Raw genomic sequence first — 21,087 nt, 5'->3', positions numbered from 1 at the left:
TATCGCTGTGTGGGAGCTAACTTCAGTTCAGTTCATTGATTAGGTATAGCCCTGTGAGCCATTCGGCTCTTGAATCGGGTGCAACCGCAACAAACAAAAACAGGAACAAGAAACATCTTAAAGTGACTACGTGCAACAGAAAAATCCAAGCAAAAACAGCAAAGTCTTCCAGATAAAGCACCGTATATCAATGCTGTGTGCAAGAATCCCAGTGGGATGCAAGTCAAACAATAACAACCTTAAGACAATTTAGATTATCAGTCTAACTCTGTACTACAACAAACAAATATGGCTAAAACCAGAACCTTTTCGAAATCACCAAAAGAAAGCTACAAAAACAATTTAACAGTGATCATAGGAACTGTGATTCCAATTTAACAATAAACGATACACATAACATGTACGAGCAAACTTTGCAACCATAGATGGCTGCATGAGTCACTGCATAACAGCAGGAGTATCAGTAGGAATATCAAATATTTTTTAATGTATCTTCAAAGATTAGCACACTATAATCAAAACACAAGATGTTACTTTGCAGCGGTCATCCGGAGCGATACATTTGATTTCAGGCCACTGAATAGCAGTGGCAGCTAGGAGTGTACACAACTCCTCTAGAGCAGTTTTTAGTTAAGATCTCAAAGGTAGTGATTCAAGTTGCAGTTTATTGGAAATAGCATTCCAGACCCTGGCGGCATCAATAGCAAAGGCCCTTGCTCCAGTATTTGTACGGCAAATGAGCGAGGCCTTAGGTCAAATTTGTTCTTTGAAACAGAGAGGAGATCCAGCAGGTAATCTGCAGATTTTTTGTCGTCATAATCATCATGAGATGCGTATGATGACTAACGAAGGCGGCGTCTTTTCATAGACAAGCAGTACATTGCACACCATTTGGTGGCAAAAACGTCGTCTTCCTCATGCTCACATTTCCCTCATGATGCAAATTATGACCAACGAAGGTGGCGTCTCTCGCTCCGCACGAAGCTTCAGGTCTTCTCGGCCACAGTCATTCCCTTCCTTCTCTATGCTTGCGAAACGTGGACCCCCCTGATGGAGCATCTTCTCCGGTTGGAAACATTTAGGCTGGCCTGCCTACGATCCATCCTGGGTTTAACCAGGCTGGATTGTGTTAGGAGCTCACAAATCCTTAAAAGATCTGGACAAGGCCCCATCGTTGAGCTCCTACGGCAGGCAAGGCTAAGTTGGCTGGGCCATGTAGACCGCCTGCCCAGCCACCACAGGCCTAAACAGCTTTTGTTCGGCCGGATCGAGGGGGATAAACGGGTGCGGTACGGGCTAGAAAAGAGATGGAGTGATGTGGTACAGGAGGATGTGGAACTGAGTGGACTTGCTGATGACTGGAACCAGCGGTGTCAAGATCGGCCTCTGTGGAGGAGGCTCGTGAAGGACGCTACTGGGCAGTTGGAGGCAGTCGCCCTCCAACAACAACGGAGGGCGGAGTGACGCTCATAACAGCAAGCGGAGAGCCGGGTGGCTAAAGCACAGCAAGTTGGCACAGTAGGGGGCACAGGTGGTGCATCAGCCAGTCGTCTCAGTCAGTCGACCCGTGGCATCTGGGTCTGCGCCGTGACCTCCTGCCAGCGGGCGTTCACGTGGTAGCCTCAAGGTGCACATGGCCTGGCACAAGCGTCGTGTTGACGTCACCGCCACTTAGTGGCGAATGGCGGTTGTTGTTGTTGATAGTGATGATGATGGGGTGATGATGATGTTGGTGATGGTGACGATGGTGCTGATGGTGAATCGCAGGGATGAGGAGGCGTGGTGAGGTGAGCACGTACTGCAGGCAAAGGAGCGGCCACACGAACCTGCGACTTGTGCTGCACCGGCGACATCTCTCATGTCCGCCAACCTGAACCTCACTCTCCCCCCTCACCCTACCCCTCCATGCTCACCTCTCCCGTCCCTCAATTTTAACCTCACCCTCCCCTCACCCTCACCATGTTTGTTTGTTGTAGTACAGAGTAAAACTGATGGCCTTAATCTAAGTTGTCTTGTGGTTGTTGTTGTTTGACTTGCATCCCACTGGGATTTTTGCACACAGCTTTCTGCAATGTTTTGCTGTCTTTTCTTGGATTTCTGTTTGCACTCAGTCACATATTCACTTTAAGATGTTTTTGTTCATTTTTTTTGTTGCGGTTGCATCCGATTCAAGAGCCGAATGGCTCACAGGGCTATACCTAATAAATTAAGTTGAACCTAACCTCACCCTCCGTTCCACCTTCCCATCACCCTCACTTCGCCCTCTCCTCACCATCCACCCTCTCCACCGTTTATTGGGTTTCTATCTCTCTTCATCCTCAGGATGCACGACTCAGATCCACGATCTTCAATGGTTTATTATAAATATGCACACACATCCCAGGGTAGAGAGGCTGCAAGAATCTGTGCCGAACCTCGTGGATCACCTCCATGGAGTCGGCGCGGTAAAACGCCAGGAGGCCCTCCTCCCAGTGCAGGTGAAGCCCGATTCTGCGGGGGGAGGGGGCCCCCCTCACCGACAGTGCAGTCTTCACTCCACCATGAACCACTGAGAAGCTGTCGTCACGTTTCTCTAAACACCAGGACGCGTTGTTCCCTCCCAGCTGCTGTGCAACAAGATTCCCTTTCCGAGGGATTGTCCCGTACGCGAATCCAACCCGCCACCATCGCACGTCCCCCACGTCCACCTCCCAGTAATGGTGGCCCGACGAGAAGCTCTCACGGCACAGGGCTTGTGCATGGCCATCAAACCGATGTGGGTGATCGGGGCGACGCTGGGAGGCACGGACCGCTGTCATTGTCCTGAGATCCGAGGAGATCTGGAGCTGGTGATGAGCAGAGTTTGTGTCCAGAGTTGGTGAGCGTCCGTCTGTGACAACAGCGATGACAACATCACTACCGAACAGCATCATCACCATTATCCACCATCAACATCACCAACCATAATGTTCAACATCACCAATTGCATCACAAACATCACCATCACCAAGCATCCTCACCATCAATATCGATGACAACAACATAGACATCACCATCACTACCATCATCAACACTGTGAACATCAACAACATCACTATCGCCATCAGCAACATCACAACCATCATCATCACCACCACTAGCACCATCACAAATAATCACCACCACCATCACTACCATAACCTGGACTATCACCATTATCCCCATCACCACCATCTCTAACATCTTCATCACCATCACCAACGCGACCAGCATCATTATAACCATCATAACGACCATCAAAACCATCCTCACCATCACTACCATTACCACCATAACCAATATCATCACTACTTCCTTCAGCGCCACCAGCAAAACTATCACAACCATCACCACCTATATTATCACGAATGTCACCATCATTACCATCACCACGACCATCACTGCCATCACCACGACTCACACCATCACTCACCAATGCCATCACCATTCCATTCACTCACATCAGGATAATTACCAACAACAACAACCACCATTCGCCACTTAGTGGCGGTAACGTCACCACGGCGCTTGTGCCAGGCTATGTGCATGTTGAGGCCACGTGAAGTGTAGAACGCCCACTGACAGGTCATGGGGCAGACCCAGGTGCCATGGATCGACTGAGATGTCTGGCCCATGCACCACTATCATTACCACCATCCTCATCACGACCACTATCACCATCATTATGACCATTAGCAGCATCAGGAACTCATTTGAGGCTGAAACTGCCTCATAGAGGCCCAGGACTGGATAAGATATCACTTGTCACTGATGTTAGCCATGGCTGGGAATCAAAGCTAGGAAACTGGGTTCGCAGTGCAGTGTGCTAACCACTATGCCACCACTCCCCCCACACACAAATGCACAGACACATTCACAGGCACACACTCCATCTCAACATCACAATTACCCCAGACTCGTAATGCTGAATATTTACACAAGAACGCTACACTGAGTCTCATGGTGTTGTTAAGTAGGGTCCTGCATTGGGATTTGTAAGATCCCCTGTGTAGCCTAAACAGACCATTGGGGCAAGTGCTGTTAGCGAGCATCTATGAAGACCGGGACGGCACACGAGAAGGTGGGTAGCCAGCACCACGCCCGACCACCTTTTTTCTCCCTAGTGGCGATTTTGTTTAAATACAGGGTCAGGTTCCAGAATGTGAACAAAGATAAATATTCCCCGTGTTGCCTTAACAGACTGTCGGGGCAAATCAGCACCTTTGAAAGCTGTCACAGCAAATGAGGGGCTTGGTGGCTAGGACTACGCTTGACCACCTTTGTATCTCTAGTGGTGATGGTTATACACAAAACTAGGTAAGCATTTGAAGCTGAGTCGACAACGTGCACACACATGGTGATAATTTATTGTGAAGATGGCCTGATCACCCATGTTTCACACTGAAGAACTCACACAGAAATTTGGCCACAGTTCCTTCGGTGCCGTTAAGCGAGGCAAAGTCCTCTTGGCTGGGACCTGAGTGTGGAGCTGCTGTAACCCTCCCTACCCTGTGAAAGCAGAACAGACATGGCTACTGTCTCACGCAGAGCATCGTCACTCACAGGATCATCACAGCTCCATCACATAGACACGCATCACACAAGCATTACTCACATCACAATTACATCATCACCACATGGCATTACTATCACCACACATAGCATCATCACACACATCACCATCAGACAGCATCACACAGCTTCACACACCACCACACACCACCATCATCATCACACAGCTTCAACACACACCATCATCATTACACAGCACCATCAGACAGCACCACCACACACATCATCATTACACAGAGCATTATCACACGCAGCATTACTATCACCACACATAGCATCACATACAGCACCATCACACAGCATCACCACACACAGCATCATCAGAGACACCATCATCACACATTATCAACACACACAGCATCATCACGAACACCATCCCCACACACAGCTAATGTCTCACTGCCCGCACCCCACACTCAGTCCCATGTTGTCGTGTGTCGAGTCGTGAGTGATAGTCGTCTTTACCTGCAAGTCTCCTCCAGGTGCCCCTATGGGAGAGAGAGAGATGCGTTACTGTGACTCTACCTCCAATCCCTTGTGATCAGTGGAGTTCCCACCGCAACACCGTGGGTAGAAAATAAACCCCAAAGTCTTGGCTTATGACCCTATGATCACCAAAAATGACTTACGGGGCAATATTTCAGAGTTAGACAGGTTGATAGTCAACCATTAACTACAATTTATTTTCCAGGTAAGGCCCACGGAGCTACTTAGCTCTTTTTCAGAAGCGACCTGGCCACAAATGATAGCTCAACGAAGTGGTTCATCTCGTGGAAATTTAACGCAGCCCAATACTCTAAATGCACGTTTCAAATGTGGAAGGAAAAACTGGAGGACCCGGAGAAAAATCCATGCGACCATGGAGGGAGAAATATAACTCCAAATATATAGGGACGTCAGGGTTGGGTATCCCAGGCGAGCTAGTTAACATCTCGCCACCCCCCTGAGGACCAGCATTCATTTGCAGGGCAAATATTTCAGTGAGACTGGTTGATATTGATCTATGTAGAGAGAAACGTAGGACTAGAAGTTTCTGGAGTTACCAATGCACATGGTGCAGATCTTGTAGAAGTGATGTTCCAGACTCAATATCATTAATAAGTGTATGAGACTGTATTTATTTGAGCATCACTAATGCGAACAATGAAGTTAGCGCATCCAAGTGGAGGTACACAAAGTAACAAGTAGAGATGAAATCTGGTCGTGAGCAGGCGCTGGTGGATTGTTGCATCGCGGCACCATGAGATGTGGCAACGGCTTGGGGAGGCCTCCCTCAATAAGTGAATAGAATATTCATAATATAGGTTTTTGGGTCAGATCGCGTTTTTTTAACAGGACCCTGTGGGGTGGGCTGGTAGGAATAATACTTAGTACCGGTACAAGGATATCGACCGGGTATAGAGGAGTTAAAGAAAAAATTACTGTATTCTAGTGTAACGTTAATTAAAAGTGTTTGTTTTGACAAGAAACGCTTAGCGAAGCCTTCTGCACTAGGCCTCGCGAAGCCTTCCCTGCAGTAGGCCTCGCGAAGCCTTCTCTGCAGTAGGCCTCGCGAAGCCTTCTCTGCAATAGGCCTTGTGATGCCTTCTCTGCAGTAGGCCTCGCGAAGCCTTTTCCGCAGTAGGCCTCGCAAAGCCTGGTGCACTAGGCCTCGTGAAGCCTGCCGCACTAGGCCTCGCGCCGTGGTTTTCGTGCACAAATAAGGCGATTAAATGTATCTTGTCTCTGTGTTAATAAATGTATCTTGTCTCTGTGTTAAAAAAAACGTGCTGCGTTTCAGTAAAGTAAATTTGAAGCGAAGTTTATTATTACACTTGTTAAGCCAGGAAAGCCCCACTGAGTCAAAAGGTTTTTATAGGGTCCTGCCAAGTGTTTGCAGTAGGGGGCGATGTTGCTACACCAAATCGGACGATACAAAGGGAGAGATTGAGGCCTAGTTCTAGGCTTTAGGCCTAGCTGTAGGCTTTAGGGCGCTGTGAGTTAATTTTTAATTTAAATGTTTTAATGATTTATGTAAAAGCGTTAAATTTAAATGTTTCTATTTAAAAACATGAGGGAATGTAACATTGTTAAACATAACTCCCTTTCACACACGCGGGGGTACGATACGAAGGGAGAGTTTCAGGCCTAGTTCTAGGCTTTAGGCCTAGCTGTAGGCTTTAGGGCGCTGTGAGTTTTTTTTATTTAATTTCAAAGTTTTAATTAAAAGCTATCTCAGGGAATAAGGGAATGTTACACGTGTCATGCCAAGTGTTTGCAGTAGGGGGCGATGTTGCTACCAGGATAGCGTCACTGAGTCTAAAGGTTTTTGTAGGGTCATGCCAAGTGTTTGCAGTAGGGGGCGATGTTGATACACGGACGGACGGACAGTCGGACGGACGGACGGACGGACGGACACATTAATCTATTGGTGGTCTGGTCCACTTCGTTCCTACCAGTATAACATAGATATGTAGCTTACATATGTAGTGTGGTTCAAGGAGGCTTTGACGACGTAGTCGGAGGCACACTTATTTATTAAACACAGTTGTATTTACAGGCCGAGATATACAACACTCGAAGGGGTATCGGCCCCTTCACCTGTCTAACAGGGAGATCAACAATCTATGTCACAGCTAGCCTACTCCTAGGTCCTCCACTACTGGGCTAGGGGAGGCTAGCTAACCCGGCCCTGGTTAAGCTGGGATTACGGCACCCTGAGTCCCCAGACCGGCTCTTACAAGAACATCGGCTCTGGGCTCTTGGGGCCACGCCGCTGGCTTGCCTTGGTCGGTCCTGAGGACAGCGATCCAAGGGAGTCCCAGGGCCTATCTAGCTGGTCTTCTTACTTCACTGGTTAAAGCTGAACACTGAACCCCGAGCCCTCTGGCTCACCGCCTTATATAGCAATTCCCCCCTGAGGGGTGGGGCCGTGGGGGATCCCAGCGCCGTATTAGCCCCCCAGGCTAAACGGTGCGGACGTCGATGTAAGCACCTCCTCGCGTACAGACATAGCCACGCCCAGTGTGTTTGTTTCCCATCCGTAACAACTCTACAACACCCCCTCCGTAACACCTCTACATCACCCCCCCTGTACAGCCCGCAGCCGTCCCGACTGCAACAAAATCACAATAAAGATGCATCCCCCCCAAATCCATGTGTGCCTCACGAAACTTTCAACAACAACAACAACAACAAAAAACAACCCGATGCACCCCCCCCCCCCGAATAAATACCCCATCCCGTAAAACCAACATATATACAAGTACCCAGGATGCCCCCTCGGCAAGGGCCGTGCCAGCGGCCGACCTCACAAAAGTCTGCGCGTTTTGGCGCGCGTTCTTGCGGTGGGCCCGTCACCCCGGTTTGCCCAGTGGCGGGTATCAACAGTCCGGGTGTGAGAGTGTCTGGCTTCGCTGCTGAGCGACCCCCGACCCCCCCGGGAGGGTTTGGCGGTCGTGAGCACGTCACTCCTGGTGCACCTGGAGGTGGAACAGTCGGTGTCAAGTCAGGCGAAAGCAGCGACGTCGGACTCCGGGAGTCGGTGGACCTCTCACATGTTTGGCCACGCGTGTGTGAAGTAGGAACATGGGCCGCAACGAACGGTTTCAACCTGGAGGGGTGCACGAACCACCGACGCTTCCCGCATCGGACACGCACACATTGTGGCCGCAAAACCTGCACCACTTCCACGGGCCCCCGCCACGGCCGCACCAGCTTAGACGAGGTCGCCAGCGGTACTTGGGGACAGTGCAACCACGCCTTGTCACCCGGTTTCCACTGAAGCACATGCGCCCGACCCAGCCTGAGCCTCTCATTAGCCTTCTGGCGGAGTTCCGAATTCTGCATGGCCGCCTCCCGCGCCTCTGTCAATTTAGCGATGTTGAATTTAACATGTTCGGTCAATTTTGATTTACCATGCAGCGTGGAGATCTGCAGCTGAGTCGGAACAGGTGGGTTAGGCTCGCGGCCGTACATTAGGAAGAAGGGCGAAAATCCGGTCGCCGCATGGGGAGCCATTCTGTATGCCGCCAAAATCCCCGGAATATGAAGGTCCCAATCGGTCTGGGATTCAGAGACCTGTTGGGACAGCATGGACATGATAGTCCGATGCAGACGCTCCACCATCCCGTCAGTTTGCGGATGATATGGGGAGGTACGAATCTTTTTCGTTCCCAGGAGCTCGCATACTTCGTGGAGAAGTTTACCCGAAAAATGTTTACCCTGGTCGGTCAGCAGCCGCTCTGGAGCACCTTTGTCGAGGACATAACCCTGGACAAAGGCCTCCGCGATGGCTGCTGCCGACTGGTTGGCGAGGGGCCAGGCCATAGGCCATCGCGTAAAATATTCTACCCCGGTTAACAGGTATCTATTTCCCCTAGGTGTAGCGGGGAATGGGCCCAGAATATCCAGTGCGACGAGCTCATTAACCCGGGAAACTTTGATAGACTGTAACGGTGGGTTAGATCCCCTCGCTGGTGGCTTCCTTTGCGCGCACTGAGTACATGAACCTAAAAGATCATCCACATCCCTTGCCATGCCCGGCCACGAAAAATCCAGCTGGAGCATGGCAAGGGTTTTGTGAGTCCCCAGGTGAAGGAGTCGTTCGTGCGCAGCCCACACCACTCTACCCCTCAATGCGGAAGGCACCACCAGCCGGTGTCGACGGGATTTCCCGTCCCAGTGCATCAAAAGACCCTGGACCAACCCCCACGAGTCGACATTTTCCCACCCCCGCACAACTCCCCCGATACGACGGCGCAAAGCGAGGAGAGAGGTGTCCTCCATTTGGAGGCGTCCCCACTCTGCAACAGACAACCCCAGCAAGGAATCCCTCCCTTGTTGTTCAATAGGACCCGCAATCGAAGGCGCGTCAGCGGCGGCCGCAAGGACTGGATCAGATATCACATTCGGAGGTCTGCAACGCCACGAACCCAGGAGGCATGCGCACTCGGAGGTGGTCGGTAACCATGACAGAGTGTCTGCATTCGTGTGGCGAACGCCCTTACGATACGTAGTGTCAAAATCAAAATCCTGGAGAATCTCCAACCATTGAGACAATTGTCCCGATGGCTGTTGAACCAGCAAGGCGTACTGCAGCACCACATGATCTGTGCGGACGGTGAAATGACGACCGTACAGATATGGGCGATACTGTTGAATGAAGTAAACGATTGCCAATAAATTTCGATTTAAAGCTTTCGTGACTGCAGGGATTCATCTTCTTGGTTCTTTCGGTAAAGTTACGTAGAAGGGAAGTAATAAAATAATAAAAAATAAAACATAATAAAATTATTTTATTATCCTCCTGTCCCCAGTGAAACTTGACCCCCTTCGATGTTAAGGTATGTAAGGGCTTTGCAATTGTCGCGAAATCAGCGACAAAGCGTCGGTAGTATGACGCGAATCCAACGAAACTCCTGACCTCCCCCACGGAGGTGGGAGTCGGCCAGGAGCTGACACATTGCGTTTTGGCGGGATCAGTGGCAATACCTGAGCGTCCGAAAATGTGGCCCAAATACCGCACGCAACCTTTGGAGGTGTTCATCGAATGTTTTACTGAAGACGATGAGATCGTCTAAATAAATCAAACATGAATCCCATTGCAATCCAGCCAAGACCAATTCCATTAATCGCTGAAAAGTTGCCGGCGCTGAGTGGAGCCCCATCGGCAAGCGGTTAAATTGGAAAAGGCCGTGCAGCGTACGGAAAGCAGTTTTAGGTTTAGATTCATCATCCAGAGGGAGCTGCCAGAATCCTGAAAGCAAATCCAATGTGGAGAAGAACCGCGCCCCTGCCAAGGCATCAAGCGATTCATCCATCCGAGGAAGCGGATATGCGTCGGCTACAGAAATTTTGTTCAGCCGACGAAAATCGACACAAAAGCGCAATGAGCCGTCATGTTTTTTAACTAAGACGATCGGCGCACCCCAAGGGCTGGTAGAAGGGGATATAATATCCGCGGCTAACATGTCATCTACGGCCGATTTTACATGGTCCTTTTCAGCGGGACTCAACCGAAAAGGATTTTGGCGTATTGGCGCGCTGTCACCCATGTCAATATGGTGTCGCAGCAGTTTAGTACAACCAAGATCGTATTTGTGTTGACTAAAAACGTCGGAAAACTCACGCAGGAGGATTCGAAGCCTATCACGCTGTGAGTCGGACAGGTCCGATGATCCCGCACAAAGCGCATTGAGCCACCCCTCATCACGGTCCGCATGTGGTTGCGACCGAGGAGCAGTACTCACCTGACTAATGACGGGTTCCTCACAGGGTACCGGCGTCGCGTGCGCAAGCACGGTCCCTTGAGGAACCACAGTCGTTCGCGATCCCACATTGAGGACCGCGATGAAGGGGTCCCCGTCCCCTTTCACAATGGTCTGGGCCGTTATCAAGTCAGGTCCGTTGACCCCGGCTCTAGATGGTCCCAACAGAACCCCCTGGTCCCCAATCCCCTTAGCAAATGGTCGACGCAGCCTAAGAGGCACGAGCATCTGAGCTCCCGTCGGTACGCGTACCGTCCTTGCAACCAGCGCCGGCACCGTCGCAAATGCCGTCCAAACCGTAGCGGTGGAGGACAGGAACGTAACACGTCGGCCCAACGGGAGTTCAATGCAACCCTGGTCGACTAGGATACGAATCGGCATTTTGGCCAAGAAATCCGTCCCCAACAGGCAAGGAACCGCCACCGAGGAGGAGACCAATATCGGGCCGGATAATTTGATGTCCCCAATACAAATTTGCGCGCGGATCTGTCCGATAATGCCCAGCGAGCCCCCATTAGCAGCGTAGCATGGAACATCAATGGGGAGCAAGGGACGGCTTTGAACGGGGAGAATGTTATAAATCAAATCGGACACAATAGTTGCCGATGCTCCCGTATCAACTAAGATCCACACCTCAACCCCATCAATATGCCCCACAACGACTGACGACGCCGACGACGCGGCAACAACGCGATGGGCCAACTCGGACCACTGGCCCGGTTGGAACGCACTCCCCACAGTGGCACGTTTCGGCGCGACGACAGGCAATTTACGACCCCCGTCCGGTGCAGTGAGCGAGTGAATGACAGGTGTGTGCGTAGGCCAAACATGTGGGGTGCCACGACTCGCCGGAGTTTGCTGGTGAGGCTTGGGTAGAGGCGCGAGATCCTGCTGAGGCGTCGCCCCGCGCTGTGGAGGAGCCCGGCATCCTGAAGCCACATGGCCCCGGAGGCCACAGTTGTAGCAGCGCGTGAGTGCTCCAGATGACTTGGGCTGATCCTGGCGGCTCGGTCCGTCCTGAGCTTGTCGTACTCCAGATCTCCACTCCGTCGGGCGATCCACGGCGCAGATCTCTTCCGATGGGAGGGTGGTTGCAGCCACGGTATGGCTGGCCGCCGCCTTGCTGGCCTTGCAACGCTGAGACAGCAAGTTTGCGTGGATGTGTCGTGCGGCCCGCAGGGAACACATCTCCGTGTCATCTTGCGCCAAGACGACAATGTCCAACTCGTCCGCCAACAGCAGTATTTTCTCCGTCACCATGGCGTCCACCCCTTCTTCGTCCATCCGCGGGAAAGCCGTTTTCGCCAGGGCAAGGAGAGCTGTACGGTACGCCAGGGGCGACTCCTTGGCGCCCCGCTGGCGATCGTAGAACAGCTGCCTGCAGTCCGAAGGTGGTCCATAGACTGCAGCCAGGAGTTGAAGTGCCATCTGCAGCGTGGCGCGCTTCGCTCTCGGCGCCGAGGTGAGGGTAGCGAGGGCATCACTGTCGAGCATCGCCGGCAGCGCGCGGAGTGCTTCGTCATCCGTCCATTGTGCCATCTCTTGGTGAGCGAGAAAGCGTCTTCAGAAGCCACCCCAGTCACCGTCTTTGCCCACGAACTCCTTGAGAGGTGATTATCGCTGCTGTAACGCGGTGTCCGCAGTCGAGGATCGCTCTCCGTCGTTCCCGTCACTCCATACGGTTTTGGCGGGAAGGGCGTGTGGCATCGGCGGTCGCTCTGTGGGTGACGCGCTGGCCACTCCTGACGACGTGGCGGCTTCTGTTTGCCGAACGTCGGTCACCTGACGTAGCCCAGCTCCGCCCTCAGGATTCACTGTACCCATGACGGCAAATTCGAATTTGGGCCCCGTGGAAATGGCGGGAACCGGCGTCACATGTCAGCTGTCATCGCCCCGTGCAGCTCCTCCAGCCCCCAGTCGAGTAATTTCTTCCAATGTGGCGGCTGCTGCGTAAAGTAGTTCCGCCAGTCGTGTATGAGCCAGCCGCAGTCCGTCAGCCGACGGTCCCCATCCGTCCTGACGTTGCGGTGTGGGTGGACTTGGCCCTGGCTGCTCGGAGTCGCCTTCAGCCATCTCGGGCTCAAAGTCGGCCGTGGTTTCCTCCGCCCCCGGTTCCCTGGTACGAGCCGTTCATCTCGTGTCCATCCTTTTAGAAGACCACTTCTGACGCCAGATGTAGTGTGGTTCAAGGAGGCCTGGACGACGTAGTCGGAGGCACACTTTTTTATTAAACACAGTTGTATTTACAGGCCGAGATATACAACACTCGAAGGGGTATCGGCCCCTTCACCTGTCTAACAGGGAGATAGATCAACGTCCTCCACTACTGGGCTAAGGGAGGCTAGCTAACCCAGCCCTGGTTAAGCTGGGATTACGGCACCCTGAGTCCCCAGACCGGCTCTTACAAGAGCATCGGCTCTGGGCTCTCGGGGCCACGCCGCTGGCTTGCCTTGGTCGGTCCTGAGAAGGACAGCGATCCACGGGAGTCCTAGGGCCTATCTAGCTGGTCTTCTTACTTCACTGGTTAAAGCTGAACACTGAACCCCGAGCCCTCTGGCTCACCGCCTTATATAGCAATTCCCCCCTGAGGGGTGGGGCCATGGGGGATACCAGCGCCGTATTAGCCCCCCAGGTTAAACGGTGCGGACGTCGATGTAAGCACCTCCTCGCGTACAGACATAGCCACGCCCAGTGTGTTTGTTTCCCATCCGTAACAACTCTACAACACCCCCTCCGTAACACCTCTACACATGTAAGTTTGCGTATGATTACCAGTGTGGTGGTCATGTTGACACACATGCGCGCCAGAACCAGGGAGCTTACCGGTATGGGATGGTTGTGTACTCCTGGCCGGGACCCGCCGGGGGGAGGGGGCTGTGGGCAGTGTCTACGATCCCACAGTACCCCCCGCCCCTCAGTGGGGAGCGGTAGAAACCGGTCCGGACCGGTCGGGCCAACGGCGGTTGGAACCCCTCTGAGGGGAGGGGGCTGGGGGAAGGTACGATCCCCCATAGCCCCGCCCCTCAGGGAGCATATAAAGCGGGTCCCTGAGAGCACGAGGCAGTTTGCCTCAAGCCGAAGTCAGAAGCCACCTGGAGAAGAAGACCCTGGACCCCAAGCCACCGACGTCCTTCTAAGGGCCGGGGCTCAGTGCAGTGCCAGTGGTCTAGAGGGTAGGACCCTGAGGTTCCCTCGGCCTGATGTCCTTCTAAGGGCCAGATCCGGATGGGCCAGTGGTCAGGGACCCACCGGGCCAGCGGTGGGTCAGCCTCCCCTAGGTTTAGCTAGCTGGAGGGCTAGAGGAGTCAGAGTGACTAGGTACGATAGCCCGGAGGCTGTACCTCCCCAGGTTGTGGGTGGAAGGGGCCATTACCCCTTTGTGTTAAGGTTTAAGTGTAATCTGTTTATAGTATAATAAACCGTGTTGCCTTTACGACGACTACATCTCCCTACAAGAACATAGCAATTGGTGACAGAAGTGGCCAAGAACTTCGCCTACATGGAGACTAGACAGAAGGCACTCACCAGGGCTCCAGACAGGGAGGTCGATGCCGATGCTGCTCTGGAGGCGGGGGTGACATTCCTGGAGAACGGGTCTGCAGCGGCGGGCCCGCGATCTCCGGGCCCGTCAGGGAGCTCGCCACCGTCGGGATGGGCGATCCAGTCGGCGCACGCTCGTCTGGCCGATCTCCTGCATGCCGCTGCCGCCATCCTCGACGAGCTCACACTAGGTGGGCCAGCTGCTGAGGGTGGGGGGCCAGGCTGGAGGTCGGGTGCCGTTCCCGCTGGTGCGCGAGGGATTCCCACAAATTTTGAAAACGCTACCGGGTATGACGTCATTTCCGCTTGGGGATACGTCACTGCCGCCAGGAACGCCACAACCGGAAGCGACGTCACTTCCGCTGGGGGTTTCGTCACTTCCTCCGGAAATGGCATTGTCTGCCCCGGAAGTCACGTGCCCCAGGGAGCGAGCGTCACTTCCACCCTCGCCACCCTCCAACCCGAGGCTGCCGCGTCATCGGATATGCGACCGCCGCTTCTGGCGGACATTCTGGCGGACATTCTGGCGTCCGGCGGCCCTACAAATGCCACACCTGGTGCACATCTTGACTCGGCGGGGAACTACATTCCTGCCCTGCAACAGCGCTTGCCGTCTCTTCAAGTCTTCGCTTTTGACCGTCGATTTGTGGCAAACGTTGAGATGGCGGGGTGGACTGCGGACGTTGCTCTTCGGGCTTTGCCTTCGACGCTGGACGACTCCGCCCTGGCTACGTTCCTCATCATACCGCGGAAGGATCGCTCCACGCTACAGAAAGCCCTCGACCGGATGGCTTTGGTCGGAAACCAGGCATCGCTTTGCAAGCCTGACGAGACCCCGCTCGCCTACCAAAGCGCGCTGATGGTGTTGGCTCAAGCGGCCTACCCTCGTATGGACTACGTGGGCCTTGACACCATCGTGCTTGAGAAAATTTTGCTGCTGGCTCGTGAGTTGCGCATCGCCATTCATGTCAAGGACGAGGCGATCCTCTCCTCACTGCTCGCTGCCCACTACCTACACACGGAGCTGCTCCTCCAGCGGGACGGGCAGGTGGCGGCGTGTGCCACACACGTTGCCATGCCAGAGAACGCGCCCCTGTACAACCAGGCCTTCGCATCACAGCACGCCGCGAGCTGGAGGGCGACCGACGGGCCTTGCCAAGGTGAGCCTCGATGGAGACACGGTTCCCCGCGGGCATGGGCCCGCGTCACATGCTACAACTGCGGGCAGCAAGGTCATCTGTCATCGGGCTGCCCAGCTCCTCGACGCCGCGCTCCGGGTCGGCCGCCAATCGTCCCTCTGCACGCCTGCCACTTCACGGGAGCCGCAGGCAAGTAGCGACACCTCACGCATTCGGCCCCTGCCCTCATCTCACACTCCTCATTTCCATGTGCCGCTCTGTCGCATTGAGTCGAGTGGTCAGGGCCAAGATAGCGTTGATGTTCGGCAGCCACTCCAACCGGTTTAGTGGTCGGAGTTGGCCTACAGGGTTGTCGCCGCGACTACATCATCGGCACCATCGAGGGAGTTGAATTTTGGTTACTGGTTGATACGGGCGCTTCGGCAACCATAATTTCTGACCTCATTTACAATGTGCTGCCCCAGAGGTGTCAGGAGCTCACCCTGGTTTCCATCCCTTGCTTTGCAGCAAATGGAGGTTCCTTGGGAATAATTGGCCAAATAAAGGCACAAATTTGTATTTGCGATATTACATTAACGGGTCCCATTTTGGTTTCAGAGACCCTTGCCGTTCCCTGTTTGCTGGGCACAGATTTCCTCGGCAAAATGCCCATTAAAATTTTGATCGACAAAGGCTGCATTGAGCTCCCTTCGGGCCGCCGGACGTCGTTCCTGCCCTCACCCACCCGGCTACACACGGCTTGCGCAACTGTTCAGGCGATGGCATCCCAGACCGTTCGGATTCCGCCGGGTGCGCAAATGTTAATTCTGCTTCGGTTGCGGAAACCGCTCGTGTCGGGGACAATGTCGGGTATTTTGCTGGCTCCTTCCAACACGGCCGTACAGGGATTGGAGCTGGTGGGAGCACAGACACTTGTGCCTGCTGAGGGCCAACCCTTCATTCAGGTGCTGAATGCAGGGTTGGGGACAAAGGTAGTGCACTAGGGGGCTGTGATTGCTCATGCATCACTGCCACTCCACACTGACTCTATCGTGGCTCATGTTGATGGTACGCCTCGGTCCGAGGTGCGTTCTGACGCCGACGATGGTTGGATGGATTCTCTCTGTCCCAGCGATCGTGATTGCGTATGCTACTCCGTGAATTCGCCGATGTTTTTAGCAAGCACAAATTTGATATCGGGTGCACTAATCTATTGAACCACCACATTGATACGGGCGATTCCGCTCCCATTCGGCAGAATCCATTTCGGTTGAGCCCGGCAGAGAAAGAACATGTCCGGTTGGCTGTGAATGACATGCTGGCCGCGGACATGGTGGCTCCTTCCACCAGCCCATGGTGGTGCACCGATTGTGCTCATAAAGAAACATGATGGCAGTTTGCGATTTTGTGTGGATTTTCGAAAACTCAATCAAATTTCGCTGCCGGATGCGTATCCGCTTCCTCGCATGAACGAGTCACTGAATGCCTTGGCGGGGGCGCAGTACTTTTCCACCTTGGACCTTTTATCTGGATTTTGGCAACTGCCCTTGGACGAGGCATCTAAACCAAGGACCGCGTTCCGCACGCCATAGGGCCTTTTCAATTTAATCGGTTGCCCATGGGTTTGCACTCAGCCCCGGCGACATTCCAGCAGCTAATGGAGCTGGTCCTCGCTGGGCTGCAGTGGGACTCGTGCCTCATCTATCTGGATGATGTGATTATTTTCAGTCATACGTTCGAGGAACACTTGGAAAGATTGAGGGCTGTGTTTGTCAGGATGCGGACCGCTAACCTTAAATTCAAGCCCCAGAAGTATTTTCTATTGCAGGATTCGGTGCGGTACCTCGGGCACATTGTCAGCCGTACGGGCATAGCCACCGACCCCGCAAAAACTGATTGTGTAAGGATGTGGCTGACACCTATGTCTGTGAGTGAGGTCCGCAGCTTCATAGGGTTCGCGTCCTATTACCGCCGGTTCGTTGAGGGTTTTGCGTCCATAGCGAAATCTCTTCATGCTTTAACGGCTAAGGGGGCCAAGTTCCACTGGGGGGATGCAGAGGACGGGGTGTTCAAGGCGCTTCCCGATGCCCTTGTCGGTGCCCCTCCCTTGTGGTACCCTGACTTCACCTTACTCTTCATCCTAAACACTGACGCCAGCAATACAGGCAATGGCGCAGTGCTCTCGCAAGTTGTGGACGGCGTCGAACTCATCATCGCTTACGGCAGTAGGGTGCTGTCCCCAGCAGAACAGCGCTATTGCGTGACCTGCCATGAACTGCTTGCTATTGTGGTTTTTATACAGTATTGTCCATACCTGTACGGCAGGCATTTTACGGTTCGCTCTGATCATGCGGCACTGCAATATGCGCTAAAAATAGACCAGCCATCCGGCCAGTTGTCACGATGGCTCGAGGTCCTACAGGACTACGCGTTCACTGCAATCTACCGGAAAGACACGCGCCATTCAAACCTTGATGGCCTATCGCGCCTTCCTCCGGGGGAGGGCTGTGCGTGCTTTATGGGCTCTGGGAGGTGCAAGTCGGCCACTGTGGCTACACCTGCTTCTTCCATTGCGGCGGCGGCAGGGGTTGTCGACGCAGAACCTGACTCTATTGCCGACTCGCATGATTTGGTTGCTCGTGACTCGCTGCTTGACCTGCCTCTGGATAATGGGGACGGTTTCAGATGGAGGACGCCTCCCTCCTTAGGTTACACCGTCGTGCTGAAGGTGCTGGCGATTGCCGGGAGGGTATTGGAGCTGTCGTTTTGAGTGATGGTCTCCTCATGTCCTGGGACGCCAGCTCTCGCCGTTATAAAATCGTCGTTCCCACCGCTCTGCTCGGCAGGGCCGTGTGGGCCGCGCACGAGCGGCTCTTGCATTTGGGTATTCACAAAACGCTCGCCATACTGCAATTGGATTTTTTTTGGCCGGGAATGGCGCGCGATGTCGCCGATCTGTTGAACAGTTTGTATAAACAGTAATACTCAAGACAATAACACGTGATGCGTGATTCTTTATTTCCTTAAAATTTTTATTTAACATTTCTATTTTCTAATCAAACACGAGCAGCTCGCACGGCCTTTGTACCTTACTGTCCGTCCCTCCCTCTCTCCCTCCAGCCATCCAGCCAGCAACATGTATTTTCCTAATGTAGTTTGCTAGTATGATGATCTGAGTACAACACGATAGCGTGATTATGCATCCCACTCATTTGTGTGGAATGCCCACCCTGGGGTGAATGGTGGATTAGGACGGAGAGGGGGGGTTGTGACGTCAGCACTACGCAGGAACCCGACTCAACGCTATGGGGTGCGGTGGTGACGTCATCCCACAGATGCACGTCGTGACGTCACCACTTGCTCGCCCGCCCGCTCGCCAGGCAGGCAGCCAGGAATCCAGTCAGCAAAACGTATTACCATATACGTACAGTAATGGTTATAATCACATGGCAACATCTGGGCTGTTCGTGAGCCTTGGTAAGTAAAGCCTGACTGCTGCTGATGAGACACTGATTGTTGAAACCGGTCCAGAGTGTTGCTTGCGTTGAACCAAATGCCGCTTCTATTAGGCACTCCCAGAATGCCGTGCCTGCGACTGATGGGATGAGTTAAACGTTACGTGGTGTTTATTATGTCTTAAATGTTTCATGTGGAGATAAGGGATTTCTGAAGGAGGGGGGTGATGATGATGGTGATGATGATAGTAATGGTGATGGTTATGAAGGTGTTAGTGGTGGAAATAATGGTGAAATGGTGATGAGGGTGATTGTGGTTTTCACGGTGATGATTGTGATGGATGTGATAATGGTGATTATTATGGTGTTTGTTGTGGTATTGATGACCATTATGGTGATGATGGTGATGATTGTGATTATTGTGATGATTATGGTGTTTTTTGTGGTATTGATGATGATGATGGTGATCATGGTGATGATTGTGTTTATTTCGATGACTATGGTGGTTTTTGTGGTATTGATGATTGTAATGATTGTGATTATTGTGAAGATGATGGTGATCATGATGGTGGTAATGATGATGATGGTGATGATTGTGGCAGTGGTGGTGATGATGGTGACGGTGGTGATGATTGTTATGGTGATGATGATGGTGATGGATGTGACTATGGTGGTTTTTTGGTAGTTTATGGTGGTGATGGTGGTGGTCGTGGTGATGATGGGCATAATGATGTTGATTATGTTGGTGATATTGATGATTAGAGGCCGACCGAAATTCGGTTTCGGCGCCGAAAGTTGGCAAATGGCCTCTTTTAGCATACTTTTGGTTTCGGCCGAAAGTCAATTTTTAACTTTCGGTATGGTTTCGGTTTTGGCCGAAACTGATATTGACTTTCGGTCGTCAACCGAAGATCTATTTTTAGAATATAACGCTAGTGCTATGTCTATCTCTCTGCCTATCGGCCGGTCAGTCGGCGCTAGGCAATCCTATGCAATAGGCTGCAAACACACACGTCAGCAGCAGCAGCTTGGGAGCTAGGTTACAGCCGCAACGATGGTCTGCTAATGTCAACAGACGGCAGCCTGCATTTGCATCCGTGGGTGGAGTCTCTTTGGCGGGACGACAACAATATGCCTCTGTTGTCTGTTCCCAGCCGCCTGCCCACCTTGGCTTATGTGTTGCGTTCGCTTCAGTCTACGCGCGTGTTAATACCGAGATTGGAAGTCTGACAATATTGATATTCAGTTAGTTAATAGTTCTGTAGAGAATTAGTGATAATGAAATTATGAATCTGAGTGAAGTAGAAAATTAAAGTTAATAAACAGAGCAGTTAATCACCGTGAAAATGTCGAAACATGCGGTGTGGGATTACTTCACTAAAGTCGATTCTGATGCAAGTGTAGTAGAGTTACCCACTCGATATTCACAAACTCGGAGAGCAAATCGTTAACAAGGTTTTCCCGCTCAAACTAACGGTCAGGGTCTCACAAGCTGTGAGAGCTGACCGTAAACAAGGTTTTCCCGCGCGACCAAACGGTCAGGGTCAGATAGGGTGAATTGGGATCGAAAAGCATATTGGGAACGACCAATCACAGGGTTCCACAAGGTGGCCGGGGATTGGACAACCCGGCCACGAGCAAGTATAAAGCCAGAGCGCTCAGAGCTCTCGAGGAGTTGAACCACACGAAGACCCAAGACAGCGGAAGAAGCTTAGGACCCTGGACCAAGCCCTCCAGCCCTTATCAGGGCTAGGGTTCAGTGTAACCAGTGGTCGGGAGACATCTCCCTAGGTCCAGTCAGAGGACACTGAAAGAGCGGGATATTGAGTAGCCTGTAGGGTACGGGGGCTTGTACGTTCTGAGTGTAACGGGTGAGGGGACCGTATATCCCTCAGTGCATAGGGACCGTGTTAATAAAAGTGTGTGCTACAAAAGACGTTGAAGAGTCCGTCTGTACAACACTACAGTGGCGTCAGAAGATGGAGACAAGACGAACGAACCGCACGCGAAGTCCCGATGATGCAAGCTCCGACTCACCTGTGGGTGCTGCGGGCGGCGCTGAAGATGTTGGCGTGTTGCCAGCCGCCCCACCACCAGCTGTGCAGCCGATCGCCGCGAGCGACGGCACCCAGGCTGCTCACGCCCGCCTCGCCCAGC

The 21,087-nt window shown here is 52.8% G+C and overlaps 1 protein-coding gene and 1 long non-coding RNA gene across 2 annotated transcripts in view; both read right to left on the bottom strand.

Moving 5' to 3' along the window:
- Positions 1-2,318: 2,318 nt before the first annotated feature.
- Positions 2,319-21,087, bottom strand: part of LOC144952630 (E3 ubiquitin-protein ligase TRIM62-like) — a 31,236-nt gene continuing 12,467 nt past the window's right edge. Inside the window, exon 6 of the mRNA XM_078883112.1 lies at positions 2,319-2,869. Within this exon, the coding sequence (XP_078739238.1) occupies positions 2,319-2,869 (551 nt within the window). The remainder of the gene's footprint in view (positions 2,870-21,087) is intronic.
- On the bottom strand, positions 4,444-21,079 carry LOC144952631 (uncharacterized). The gene is made up of 3 exons (XR_013640657.1): positions 20,968-21,079; positions 5,035-5,057; positions 4,444-4,506 (listed from the first exon to the last, which is right to left on the bottom strand). It is a non-coding gene; the product is annotated as an uncharacterized LOC144952631 (long non-coding RNA).

This window comes from Lampetra fluviatilis, chromosome 69, assembly GCF_964198595.1.
Source record: "Lampetra fluviatilis chromosome 69, kcLamFluv1.1, whole genome shotgun sequence".
NCBI lineage: Eukaryota > Metazoa > Chordata > Hyperoartia > Petromyzontiformes > Petromyzontidae > Lampetra > Lampetra fluviatilis.
This window is presented reverse-complemented; position numbering and strand designations above follow the sequence as displayed.